The 13,203-nt window shown below is 38.3% G+C and overlaps 1 protein-coding gene and 1 pseudogene across 1 annotated transcript; one reads left to right on the forward strand and one right to left on the reverse strand.

Annotated features, from left to right (window-relative positions):
- The first annotated feature begins 45 nt into the window (after window positions 1–45).
- LOC108712908 (EKC/KEOPS complex subunit LAGE3) lies at window positions 46–2,826 on the forward strand. Its single transcript, XM_018255423.2, has 3 exons — window positions 46–223; window positions 1,050–1,178; window positions 2,394–2,826. The coding sequence occupies exons 1-3, from the start codon at window positions 201–203 to the stop codon at window positions 2,509–2,511; spliced, it is 270 nt and encodes an 89-aa protein (XP_018110912.1). The 5' UTR covers window positions 46–200; the 3' UTR covers window positions 2,512–2,826.
- A 6,136-nt stretch (window positions 2,827–8,962) lies between these two features.
- On the reverse strand, window positions 8,963–11,393 carry LOC121400681 (annotated as a pseudogene).
- Between the last annotated feature and the right edge of the window lie 1,810 nt (window positions 11,394–13,203).

The raw sequence follows: 13,203 nt of genomic DNA on the forward strand, positions 1-13,203 counted from the left end.
CGGAACAAAAATGTTACCGTGGATTCAAACTTCCCACTAGCGGCGTAGAACCAGCCCCTTCCCCAGGCCCAGCCCATCTGTTCTACTACAGACTTCAGTAACATCACAGTGACCAGCAGGTGTCGTGGCGCTATCTAATGAACAGGGTAACCGGGAAGTAGGGCAGGTTCCAAAGATGACGTCTTCCGCCCATAATTAAGATGGCGTCAGCCATGCTGCAATTGTATCCTTTGTTTGGAGGAAGCGCTGTAACATTGCGCGACTGGATTTAGTTAAAATAAATGGAATTGAATGTGGGGGCAGTACAGAAAGGCTTTACAGTGCTGTTAGGTTGTACGTGTTGATTTTGCCAAACTTGTGATGTATATTTAGTGTAGAGCCGGTCTGTTGACACGACGCCACTCTTAAATGCAAATTAACAATTAGAGTGCCTTTCATTTTGTACTTAACCTTTAGTGGCAAGCTTTGTACTTGAAAAGAATGTATATGTATGGTGGCAAGCCAAGCCAAGCCACGCAACGCAAAATATGTTCTTTTTTTGATAAACACGTCATGACTACCTGTATACTGTCACATTAAGTACCGGACACTGCTGCCTCTAATTGTATAGGAAATATATATATTATGTTGCAAGAGTTGGTGTGAAATAATGATTAATGTAATGTCATGAGAAAGCTTCTTTAGTGAATTGTAATTTAAACTACCTAGTAAATAGGGTTGCCACCTGCCCAGTATTTTGACTGGCCTCGCCAGTAACAATTATGCTTGATTCCAATGTTATTAATAGGGAAACATATAGGAAGGCCAGTATTTATTTTCCAGAAAAGCAGGCAACCCCACTTTAATAATTTGTCTGTTGTGTTAGCAATTATCATGCTATGTTTGTTTTTTGTGTCTTTCCTATTATGTTATCTATTCCAACAGACCATTACAAATATATGGGCAACTTGGAAAACAGTTTATCCAAGAAATATTTAATACAGATAAACTAAGAAGAATATACTCTGTGCATAGCTATTTACAACACTAATTCCATAACTTTTATTCAGTAAGCTCTGTGTGCCCTTCCCAAGCTCGAGAGAGGCTCAGATAGCCCATAACTCCCTGTGCCCCGATGCAGAACCTAGAAAAGGAGGGGTAAGCAAGACTCTGAATGTTACAGACAACATTCTGCATGTGTAAGTTCAATCAATAAATTGACAAACCGTGTACAATATTTATTTTTAGTAATTAGCTGTTAGGCTTCCTTCTTCTGTTTGTTGTATATTCGTAAGTGATTCATATTACTAGGACTCGTATACGTAAATATATCCTAGATATAAGTAGTATTTATCTTCAATATATTTTACTTGATGGGTGTTGTTGTATGTCGACTGCAAATGAAAGAAATGCAATTAGATGTGCAATTATTAACTGAAACCAAGCAATAATTGTATGAATGGGGGTTACCTACCACATTTATGTCTGTGGGCTGTATCTATTCTGTAATTCACACGTATTCTGATGTTAATTTCCTTTAGCAGTGATTAAAATGGCTGGGGAGAACTTGCCCTCGCTGTGTGTATGTGAAAAATAACTCTCTTTAGTAAAGGGGTATAGGGTGGGGTCTCTAAAATCATGGGATAGTCAAAATCAGCTAACATGTTGTTTATGGTTGCCTCCATGACCTGTAATACACTAAAGTTACTTTTTGCAACTTACAATTGTAATTTAATTGAGGCACATAATTATGACATAACCATCACATATAACAATCAACATACACAATATAAAAGTGTATCAACAGACTGAACTGTACTGTTCCAGCAGCAATAAATATACTATAGGCTATATCTAATATAAGTAATTCAAAAAACAACTGGACTTGCTGACAAATTATTGAAGACGTTTCACTACTTATCCGAGCAGCTTGGATTGGTGGAGGAGTCTGTATGCCGATAACTTCCCACACCAGTCAGTTGAACTGAAGAAGCTGCTCGGATGAGTAGTGAAACGACTTCAATAATTACTCAGCAAGTCCAGTTGTTTTTTGAATTACTTATATTAGATATACCATGACCTGGATGAATGGAAATCTTCATAGTCATACAATAGGCTGTTGAAAGCAAATGCAGAAATATGATTGTATATTTTGTTTGGAGTTATATCTAGATCAGAAAATGAAACACAATGTGCTTATCATCTGTTGTGTGGCAAAATAAAATATCAGTGTGCAATAGAATTTTGCCGGGTAAACTAATAATTTGCAAGTAGATTAGCAATAGAGAGGTTTTAAGCTTTTTTTAACTACCATGACTTCCAGATTTATTGAATTATTACTATCTCAATTGACCAATGATAAATGCGTTGGTTGTAAAGACCTAATCCTGACAGATTTTTCCTCTTCTAAACAGAAACTGGACAGCAGATGAAGCTCGTATCCTGCGTGTGTCTGTCAGTTCCTTTCTGGAACACCTATCACTTGTCATTTTGACTATAGACAGATTTGGCCCTCCTCTGGATAATCCCTGACTTGATTACACAGATTCTTGCTGCCCCAGTAATGTTCAAGCATTTCCATATCGATTAGAATAAATAATGTAGTTGGTCCCATATTTATGTGCAATGACATAACTGCGGAGGCACATTGTTCTGACAGACCATAATGTTAGGTGCATGTGGAAGACTCTGCCCACTCATCAAGGATTAAACTTTGCTGAAGATAACATGAAAATCTATGTAGGCTACAAACTACTTTATTGAATTTATTTTATTTGTAGCATGTGACCATTCTGATCAGAATTGTATTGCAGATATTTTCTGTGAATAAAGGATTTTTTCTACGTATACATTGTTGAACTGTTTAAAAATGTAACATGCTGTATGCTTTGGATCAGAGTAATATATTTAAGGGTACTCTACCATGTTTAATGGAAACAAGATTTTAATGCTTCATAATGTCGTGTCACAAATTATTGAGGACCAAGTCATAAATTATGTTTATCTATGTGGCATTAGAAAAACTAACACAATGGGGCAGATTTATCAAGGGTCAAATTGAAATTTTGAATTTTCTAATTTTTTTTATGGTCAAAACTGTCAAATTCAATTCAAATTTTTCAAAAATTAGAATTAGATTTTTGAGATTTATCATACTCTGGCCCTTTAAGAACTCAAATTCGACTATTCGCCACCTAAAACCTGCCGAATTGCTGTTTAAATCAATAGGAGACATCCAGGGATCAATTTCAAGTTGTTTGCAGCCTTCTTGACATTCAAGTTTTGTTCGGAGAAATAAACTCAAATCTAGTTTTTAAGATTCAAATTTGATTCGAGATTATGGGTCGATCCTATTCACCCGAGTTTAAAATTAGATTTTTATAATAAATTTCAATTGGTCGAATTTCGAGTTCATGGGAATTTTAAAAAATTCCCATGAATTCAAAAATTCGACCCTTGATAAATGTGCCTCAAAGAGTAGCTTTGTTTATTATGTGGTTGTGTGGTGTTGGTCTTCTGCAAACTTTGCTGAAGCTTGTTAGTCAAAGAAAAATATAGCTTTATTTCTTTACGGCAGAAGAAATAGTGTTATACAGCTCTATAAAACATAGCAGCACAAACAGTAGCACAGTCTTTCACAGGTCTTTCCATGTTGATAGCCAAAACCAGACTCACTTTTGCTGACAGGGAGCAGCCATTTATACCCAAAGCTCCCAGCATTCTTTGCTTTTAAATGAAATTGCACATTTTAAACTTAAACTAATATTAATTTTCACTATAATTTCAATTTTTTATAGGTACATGTACATAATAAATTAAGAGTTCACAAATTACAACATAAAAGGGAAAAAATAAAACTCCTGCACATTGCGTTTTTGAGAGACAATGGTTGCAGACGTGAATGCTTACTTATAATGCTCTGTTTACTCTAGTTTCCTTTCACATTTTAAAAACATACAGGCAGGTTTATCGGTTCCTGTTAAATTTCCCAAAGTATATGTAAATGTAATAGAGGGACCTTAGATTGTAAGCTCCACTGGGGCTGCAGCTGATGTGAAAGATGTATAATCTCTGTAAAGATCTGCAGACTATGTTGACGCTATATAAATAAAGGAAAATGTTAGCAATAAGCTGCTACTGTAACACACAATATAGGGGTCATGCAGGATTTCAAACTGTACCTTTATGTGACTGGGTCAGGTATCTTTGTAGCCCACTTGCTTAATATACTTTGGCCCTCTTTAGAATCCTCTCTAGGGAATTTTTTTGCCTTGTTTCGCCGAAAAAATGACACCCATAGACTTGTATGGCGTTGTGCTTCAAAATAAAAAGACGCGGGTCAAAACAAAATTTCGCCACGCGACAATTTTTTTGACGCCCGTAGACTTTAATGGGCATCAGCGACATTTCGCTGGCGGCGAATTTTTAACGAAACGGGTCAAATTCACCCATCCCTAATCCTCTCTCCTCCCGAACAGCACTTCTGGCGGTGCCTCAAACCTCCATCTTTGCTGAAAGATGTTTTAAAAGTAAAGTAGCTTAGTGTGTTTAGTGGACACGATCTCATGCTGCTTCAGGTCTTTTCTGCGATTACTGACTCTGGGCATGCACCGTCCTGACATGAATTCACAGAGGAGAGAACCTGAAATGGCAAGTTCTTGTATATGATAACCAAAACAGGTGTAGGGGCTCCAAAATTAAAATACAGGTATGGAACCTGTTATCCAGAATGCTCAGGACCTTGATTTTTCCAAATAATGGATCTTTCTGTAATTTAATTCCTTAAATCTACTACAAAATCATGTAAGCATTAAATAAACCCAATAGTCTGGGTTTGCTTTCGGTAAGAGTTAATTATAGTTTAGTTTGGATCAAGGTACTGTTATTATTACAAAGAAAAAGGACACCATTTTTTTAAAATTTGATTATTTGGATAAAATGGAGTCTATGGGAGATGGCTATTCCATAATGCAGAGTTTTCTGGAAAACATGTTTCTGGATAACGGATCCCATACCTTCAGAGTTTAATGAAATTCATTCTCTTTTCACAAACCTGTATATCGGCAGAACCCTCAACCAATGGAGATCACTATTGTATCTTCTCTTTCATAAAAAATATATTTCCTTTGGTGCATGTCCCCTGGGGAACAAACTTTAATTTCTGATAAATAGGTGTTTGTATTGTCATAGCAGTTGTTAGTGTGTTGTACTTACAAAGTTCTAATTCATTCTTGCATTAAGGAATTTTCACTTTATTTTGGCACTGCTACAGTGGGAACCTACAGTAACAGCAGAGATGGATCACCACAGTCAGTGGATGGCACCTGGTGCCAGGTGTAGCACACAATATGACTATAAGGGTAGGACTCCACAATCGATTTTGTCGCAATCTGACACACTGCGACAAAACGCATGCGACAAAAATAAGGTTAGAGATAGAATTGTCACATGGTGTCACAGAGTTGATCCAACGCGACACGACTGTCGGATGCAGACGCAGTGCGCAGCGTCTGCATCCGACAGTCGGATCGCGTCGGACCAACGCTGCAACACCATGGGACAATTCTGCAGTCTAATCACCATGCAGCTACCTGCCTGGGAACCCAATTCACCTGGAGCAGCCTACTGGAATGATGGACACACTTTTGTACTTTGACTCCAGGGACTCTAAACTAACCAGCTTTTATTCCCGTTGCAAAACTGACATTTGGGGGCAGATTTATCAAGGATCAAAGTGAAGGTTCGAAGTACTTCGACTAGGGAATAGTCCAACTTCGATTCGAAGTAGGAAACTTAATATGGAAGTGTTTTTTCCTTTGACTATAAGATCTTTCTATTCGTCTTCGACCATCGAATCTGAATATCGAAGGATTCGAAATTTATCAATCTTCCCTCAAAGTTTTTTAAAAAATTATTTATTCCCCAACTTCATCTCCCACTTTGATAATCGAATATTCAAAGTTTTTTTTTAATTCGAATATTTGATTGAGCCTTTCTATCCTTAGGCTTCAGTAAATGGTTAATGGGTCCATGGAATGCTGGGAAAACATTGGATTACCAATAAAAACCTACACCTGATGCTATTTTACTTTAAAAGAGGCCATCGCCTAGGCTCATTTTGTTAACCTCAAACCAGACAGAGTGGATAACATTGAAGCAAGACTTTTTCTAAATTGGACAATTCTCTAATTACTTATGACTCATTGATTATATTCATCTATTGATCACACACCACCTCCCCATCAACAGGAGCACTAACATCATTGTAAGCGCTCCCATTACAACAATCTGTGTTTCCTTGAAGTGTCCAGGATGCTTCTATCCTCCCTCACTCAGCTCCCAATCACCTCTTCACCCAACTACAAATTCCCGAGGGCTGGCTTGTGGGTAAGTTCTATGTTATATTTTCTATAAAGCCATTTGAAAGATTCCTTTAAAGGAATGTGCACGTATTTGGCATAGACCAGCTACAATCTTGTAACAATACATGCATTATGCTTCTTGGGACTTAACTTCAATTAAGTGATTTTGGCAGGGATTGTAATTAATAGCACCTGATTGACTTTGAGGTTGGATGTGTGTTAATCAATTAACTAATAAGGAAGGGAAGGCATGTCTCCTACCAAGTTGTTGATGAAATTGCACTTACAATGCCTCTCACTCACTGTGGGTTCTGTGAAACCATAGAAAATAGTTAATTTCTAGCATCAGGGTGTGTGCGAGGCCAAAGAATGCCACATATTTTGTTAGGCCCTTATTCCTAAATCCAATTTTTGTGCTTGTGATTTTTTCCAATATTTTCACTTACATTTCAAAGCATCTTATTTAGCTGGGTATGTTGTCATTTGCTTACCCTTTCAACCCCATTGTAATAAAGTTTACTAATCAATCTAATGATAATCAGGTAGAGTCTTTCTAGGATCCTTCATCCATATTAACTCAATAATGAGTGAAATGCACTAATACCTAGGTCTGTTGTTTGGCCTTAATATGTTGGTCTTGTCATGGGGCTTATATGTCAGTTCATGAGGCTTTTGGTCCTATTTAACCCCTTCTTCTGTTCAACTTGGAACTGAATTGTTAACTCTGCAAAAAAAAAAGGGGGTTAGGTATATACCCTGAAAAATGATGCACCTGCTCTGTGTGTTTCAAATGACATTATCCATGTGTATTGCATTTTTGGAAACTCCCTTAGCAAAAGTGAAAAAAGAAAGACAGTTTTTGGTTTTGTGGGTTTACTGACAAAATCTTGTTCAAAATCTCAAACATTTTTATAAGAATAAAATGACAATATGGATTTGTGACAAAAGTTTGTTTGTTAGTTGAACACCACAAAAGCATTTTTACAACGAATTGAACATGTAGCCTAGATGTAACACACAGGAGGAATGCAGTCTAAGCATTCATTTCAATATATAGCAGACCCCATTGAGCACTAAAGGCCAGAGCTTTACAAAAGGTTTAATGGGTTACGGGCAAGCATTTCTTGCATGAGATTCATAATGCACCCCTGTGTCCATGCTGGGCAAGTTAACATAAATTAAAGAAGACAAAAAAAGTTTGGCATTGAGGAGCCCTGTGTACAAAACAAGAATATAACAATCAATATGATATACAAATGACACTTGTCAATATATGACAATATGGGATGTTTGAAAGTATCAACACATATGAGGTTAGTGCTGGCCAGGTAATGTGTTGGAATAGTTGCAAGTGCAACTTAAAAAGCAACGCTTTGTGCCTTTAAGGCATACCATATACCTGGGACTTGCTATTTAAGTACCACAAGCGGAGGAGGAGGTAGTAGTAGTGGGCATTAGCACATATTATGAGTGCTGGGTAGCCAAAGTAGGCCATAGGTAGCCAACAATACTTTATAGTGCAAAGTAACAACCAATGCTTTGTGCCTTTAAAGGGCATGTAAAGGCAAAAAAATAAAATCCCATTTTTACTTTCTTTAATGAAAAAGAAACCTATCTCCAATATACTTTAATTAAAAAATGTGTACAATTTTTATAAGAAACCTGACTGTATGCAGTGAAATTCTCCCTTCATTTACTGCTGTGAAAAGGAATTGTCAGACGGTCCCTAACTGCTGAGCAGGGAAACAATCATACTTATGAACAGCAGGGGGAGCCCCAGCCTTACTTCCCAGCCATACAGAACTCAAGCAGCTTTGTTTATGACGATCCCTAAGCAGCCCAGACCACATTGAGCATGTGCACAGTCTTAGTCTTGCAAAGATGTATAACAAAGTTACAAGATGGTGACCCCCTGTAGCCAACTTTGAAAGCATAAATTATTTGTTTGATTAGGCTTGTGGTGCAGTAAGTTCATGTTTATATTTAGTATACAAAATACAGCATTTCTAGCCTTATTCTATTTTAGACTTTACATGCCCTTTAAGGCATATCATATACCTGGGACTTGATACTTAAGTACCACAGGTGGAGGAGGAGGTAGTAGTAGGCAATAGCACATATTATGAGTGCTGGGTAGCCAAAGTAGGCCAAAGGTAGCCAACAATACTTCATAGTGCAAAGCACAAGGTACACTGTTTTCACTTTGACAGTTGCAGAACATAGGCCATTGTTACATGAATGCACATAACATGTAAAACGCATATATACAGAGCTAGATTAGCATAAATTGCCTTTGAAGCAACACTGCCCTAGTGATAAATATACAATAAAAAGTGTAGTCATGTGCTTGCAATGATTGGAATTCTTTCAGGGCCGGATTTACCCTTCTTGCCCCCCTAGGCCCAGCTACTGTGCCGCCCCCCCCCCCCCCCCGCATTTTCTGGAAGCGAATCTTTATCCAATCATTTATGCAAAATAAAATAACACAGACAATAAAATAATTATGTATTAAACTATAAATAACTTTTAAATATAACCAATATGTATATTAGTAAATACAGTAAAAAAAATAACATAAATTATCTTGAAGTGTAGTCTGAGAAAATCTGAAAACTTTAGGATTAACAAAGCCTTTTAGAACGAACTTTCATCTTTGCAAATTTATCAATGATGTCATAAGAAAACTTTCTGACAATCTCCGCTTCAATTGCAAGTAGAGCAAAGCTGTTTAGCCTTTCTTCACTAAGAGAAGATCTCGGGTAGTTTTTCACTCTTTTTAAGCAAGAAAAGGATCTTTCAGCACTGCAGTTTGTTGCAAGTGTGCAAAGAAAAATGCGTAATGCTACATACACATTTGGGTAAATCACTTCCAGTGAGTCTTCAACAATGGTTTTCAGCAGCTGAGATACAGTGATGTCCAGGGCACCAATACATTTTAAATAAGAGCAGAGATGCAGGCATTCATTAGGCAGTTTGTCATCCAAGTCATTTGGGTACTGACTGCACAGATGATTTGCTTGGGCAAGCAAATCCTCATTGCTAAGCATGCTCATATTTTCAAATAAGCCAAAATTACTGTTCACTGATTTATAAGCCTCTGCTCTCCTTCTAAGCTCATGGGACAGTTTATCCAGCATAGGGAGGAAAGTATTAACCCTGAATTTATCTCTTGGGCTTAGTTGTATGTGTCCTTGGGGGCTGACATCAAATGGCAATTTTATCTTTCTTGGTCTTGCAGTAGATGAATCATAATCTTCTAGCCCAGATAATTCCTTAGCATCTCTCTCAAACCTTTCAAATTCATCCCTGGTATCTTGCACAAGTGTGGTGAGACCATCATAAAGCTTTACAACTGTACCAATGTCAATATTCACACACTGTAAGCGTTTGCTTGTAGCATTAAACTGCTCTAAAATGAAGCTCCAAAATACTGTCATGATGGCAGTCTCTAACTTTTGCAAGTTTTTGCTTAGTCCTGCAGCCTCATTTTGAGTTATTGGTGTTTGAGAAACATCATCGTCTATTGCATCCAGTGCTTCTATGATCTCCTTCCATGATCTTCTCAGACTGAGGCATGCATCACTCCTTGCTGACCACCGCGTAGTAGATAAATTCTTAACTACTGTAGCCTTCTGCTGTAAACGAGAGATCAACATTTCCCACCTTGCAGTGGATCCAGAGAAGAAGTTGTATAGTTGTTGCAGAATGTAAAAGAAAGAAACTGCTTCTCTGCAACTTTCTGCAGCACTAGTTCCAACAAGGTTTAGCGAGTGTGCAGAGCATGGGATGTATACAGCTAGAGGATTCACCTGTTTAATTCGAGCCTGAAGACCAGAATAGGTACCTGACATGTTGCTAGCATTGTCATATGACTGTCCTCTGCAATCCATTATATCAATATGGTATTCTTTCAGAGTGTCCATGACTGCACTGAACAAATTTTCAGCTTTATGACCCACATTTGGAATGAATTTAATGAACCTTTCTTTGGGGATGCCATCATTGTTAACATAGCGAATAACGAAGGCAAGCTGGTCTGTGTGTGATACATCTGGAGTTGAATCAACACTTATTGAGTAATATTTTGCTTGCTTTGCTTCATTTATGATAACTTCTAGCACACTGGAGGCTATAACATCAATGAATTCATAACATACAGTTTTGGACAAGCATGATGTACTGCCAGAACCAGTGTTTCCATACTTCTTGATGTGCTCAGCCAGAAAGGGGTCATGTTCAGCTATTGCTTCTAGAAGCATCAAGTAATTGCCATTTGTAAGTGACCCAAATTTTTCATCTGTACCTCTGAATGGCAAACCTCGCGATGACAATGTTTTCACAGACGTAACAACTCTTTTTAAGACATTCCTCTAGTATTCTATTTCTTGATTTTGCTTCTCAAGAAAAAGCTGGTCAACTCTGCCGCTAATTTTTGCCCTGTTTTGCATCTGCAAATAACAGTCTTTGTGAAACTTTGACTCTTCATGTTCATTTAGTCGAATGGATGCATTTTTCCAATCATTGAATCCTTCATGTGCTAACATGCCGATTCCACTATATAGATAGCAAGCTGCACAAAAAATCTTCTTACTCTTAATAGAATATACTAGCCATGGTCGTGGTATAGATTCTCCGTTTGGCCGTTCACTTTTAAACAGTGTATCAGACATACACCTGCTTTTGTCAGGACGGATGATGAGAAGTCGGCCTCCTTGTTTTGATTGACACCATGAAAAGCTAAGAAATCTTTCAGCTTTTCATTCTGTTTATCCCAGTCAACAGGATCAGAAGAAAAGTTTAGGTTATCCTCAAAACTCAAAACTTATTTTCAAGAATCCTTGAACTTGGTGAAGAGATTTCCTCACATGGTTCTTCTTGAGTTCCTTCAGCAGTTGTCATTAAGGTTGAATTATCTGCCTGTTCTGCAGAAACATCTTCCTTGTGTGAGGTTTTCCTCTGTAATATCTGTTGTTCTTACATAAGATGAAGAACAAGGTGACTCAGAAGATTCAACCTCTTCAGGTATACCATCAAGATCTACTCTACTAGCTTTCTCAAAGTAGGTCTCCATTTTTCGTGTATGCTCCAGTTCATTACTTTCTAGCTTTTTCTTTGGCAAGCTTGCGATATGCAAACCCACTAAGTTTTTTTCTTTTGTCAGCCATGTCACAGGAAAGCTAAAAGAAAATACTCAATCGGTGAATGCAACGGCCGCCTCAGAAAAGTTTCTTACATCACACAAAATTCCCCGTTTTTTTGTTTTTTATAGTAACAGTAGATAAAGGTGAAAAAGACACCCATAAAGTTATATCTATACTTTCTATTATTGGCAATGACCTAGAGAAACCATGCAACATACCCTCCCACACTGCCACGCTTCAAATCACATAAACTCGATTCAAACCACACAAACTTGATTCAGACTAATGTTCGTGATGTCCTTTATTCAGAATAGAAGAAAAGAGGTTCCTACTAAATATTAGGAAGGGGTTTGTTACAGTGAGAGCTGTGAAGATGTAGAATTGTCTCCCTGAATCAGTTGTACAGGCTGATACATTAGATAGCTTTAAGAAGGGGTTGGATGGTGTTTAGCAAGTGACGGAATACAGAACGGTTTATGGAAGATAGCTCATAGTACAAGTTGATCCAGGGACTGGTCCCATTGCATCTTGGAGTCAAGAAGGATTTCCCCCCTTTCAGAGGCTTAAAGGGGTAGTAAACCCTGCTGCACTGCACTGATCAACCAAACTTTGTTGCTGGACTACAAATCCCAGAATAATGTAACACAGGCCCGGACTGCCAATTTGCCAAGTTGGGCAAATGCCCGTGGGGCCGCTCTATACTTTAAGTGGACCGCTCCGAGTCCAGAGTGATAATTCTAATTAGAAACGCTCTTTGGAGGAAATCCGGCAGGCTGTAGGACCGCTCCTCCTCCCTATTTCCCACTGTGGCTCGGCCCCTCCCACTCCTCTTCTCCTGCTGCTGACGCTGACGTGCTGTGTGTGTCCCAGCATGCTCAGCATGGAGTACATAGTGGAGTAACTAATGTGGGGGCCTCCAGCCCTGGCTTCACCACCACCCACTGCCACCGCTGCTCATGATTTAGGTGAAGGGCCGTGAGTTCTGCTGTGGAACGCACGGCCATCTTGCATTTAGTTTTTTACCAGCCTAGGGATCATGGCTTGGTCTAATCAGCCAAAAGTCCCTTCCCAGCTCTTTTATGATCTGCTAGGAGACAGCTGGGGACAGACTGAGCCTCACATCAGCCAAGAGGGACCTGGAGAAGCCCCTGCCAGAGGGAGACTCAGCTCAGAGGGGAAAGGGTCTGTATAGGGAATGCTGGGAGTTGTAGTACAATAAATCATCCCTCTTTGCACACCACTCAAAAAAACTCTCACAATGAGGGACACAGTGTATCTCTGCATGTGCCTCTGTTTGTCCACTGTCACTGCTGGGGGGTATGTGTAGGGTTGGACCTTTTCTGGAAAAAATATTGCCGTCCTATATATTTATCTTTATTCCCTATTAATAACATTGGGATCACTGACCTTCCTATATATCTATCTTTATTCCCTATTAATAACATTGGGATCACTGACCTTCCTATATATTTATCTTTATTCCCTATTAATAACATTGGGATCATATCACTGACCTTCCTATATATTTATCTTTATTCCCTATTAATAAAATTGGGATCACTGACCTTCCTATATATTTATCTTTATTCCCTATTAATAACATTGGGATCACTGACCTTCCTATATATTTATCTTTATTCCCTATTAATAACATTGGGATCACTGGCCTTCCTATATATTTATCTTTATTCCCTATTAATAACATTGGGATCATATCACTG

This window comes from Xenopus laevis, chromosome 1L (assembly GCF_017654675.1).
Source record: "Xenopus laevis strain J_2021 chromosome 1L, Xenopus_laevis_v10.1, whole genome shotgun sequence".
Classification (NCBI taxonomy): Eukaryota; Metazoa; Chordata; class Amphibia; order Anura; family Pipidae; genus Xenopus; species Xenopus laevis.

Coding starts and splice junctions, on each gene's coding strand:
- LOC108712908 (XM_018255423.2), top strand. CDS start 201: ATGGCGTCAGCCATGCTGCAATT. Junction 224..1,049: donor GCGTCAGCCATGCTGCAATT/GTATCCTTTGTT, acceptor ACTTTTATTCAG/TAAGCTCTGTGTGCCCTTCC. Junction 1,179..2,393: donor ACAGACAACATTCTGCATGT/GTAAGTTCAATC, acceptor TCTTCTAAACAG/AAACTGGACAGCAGATGAAG.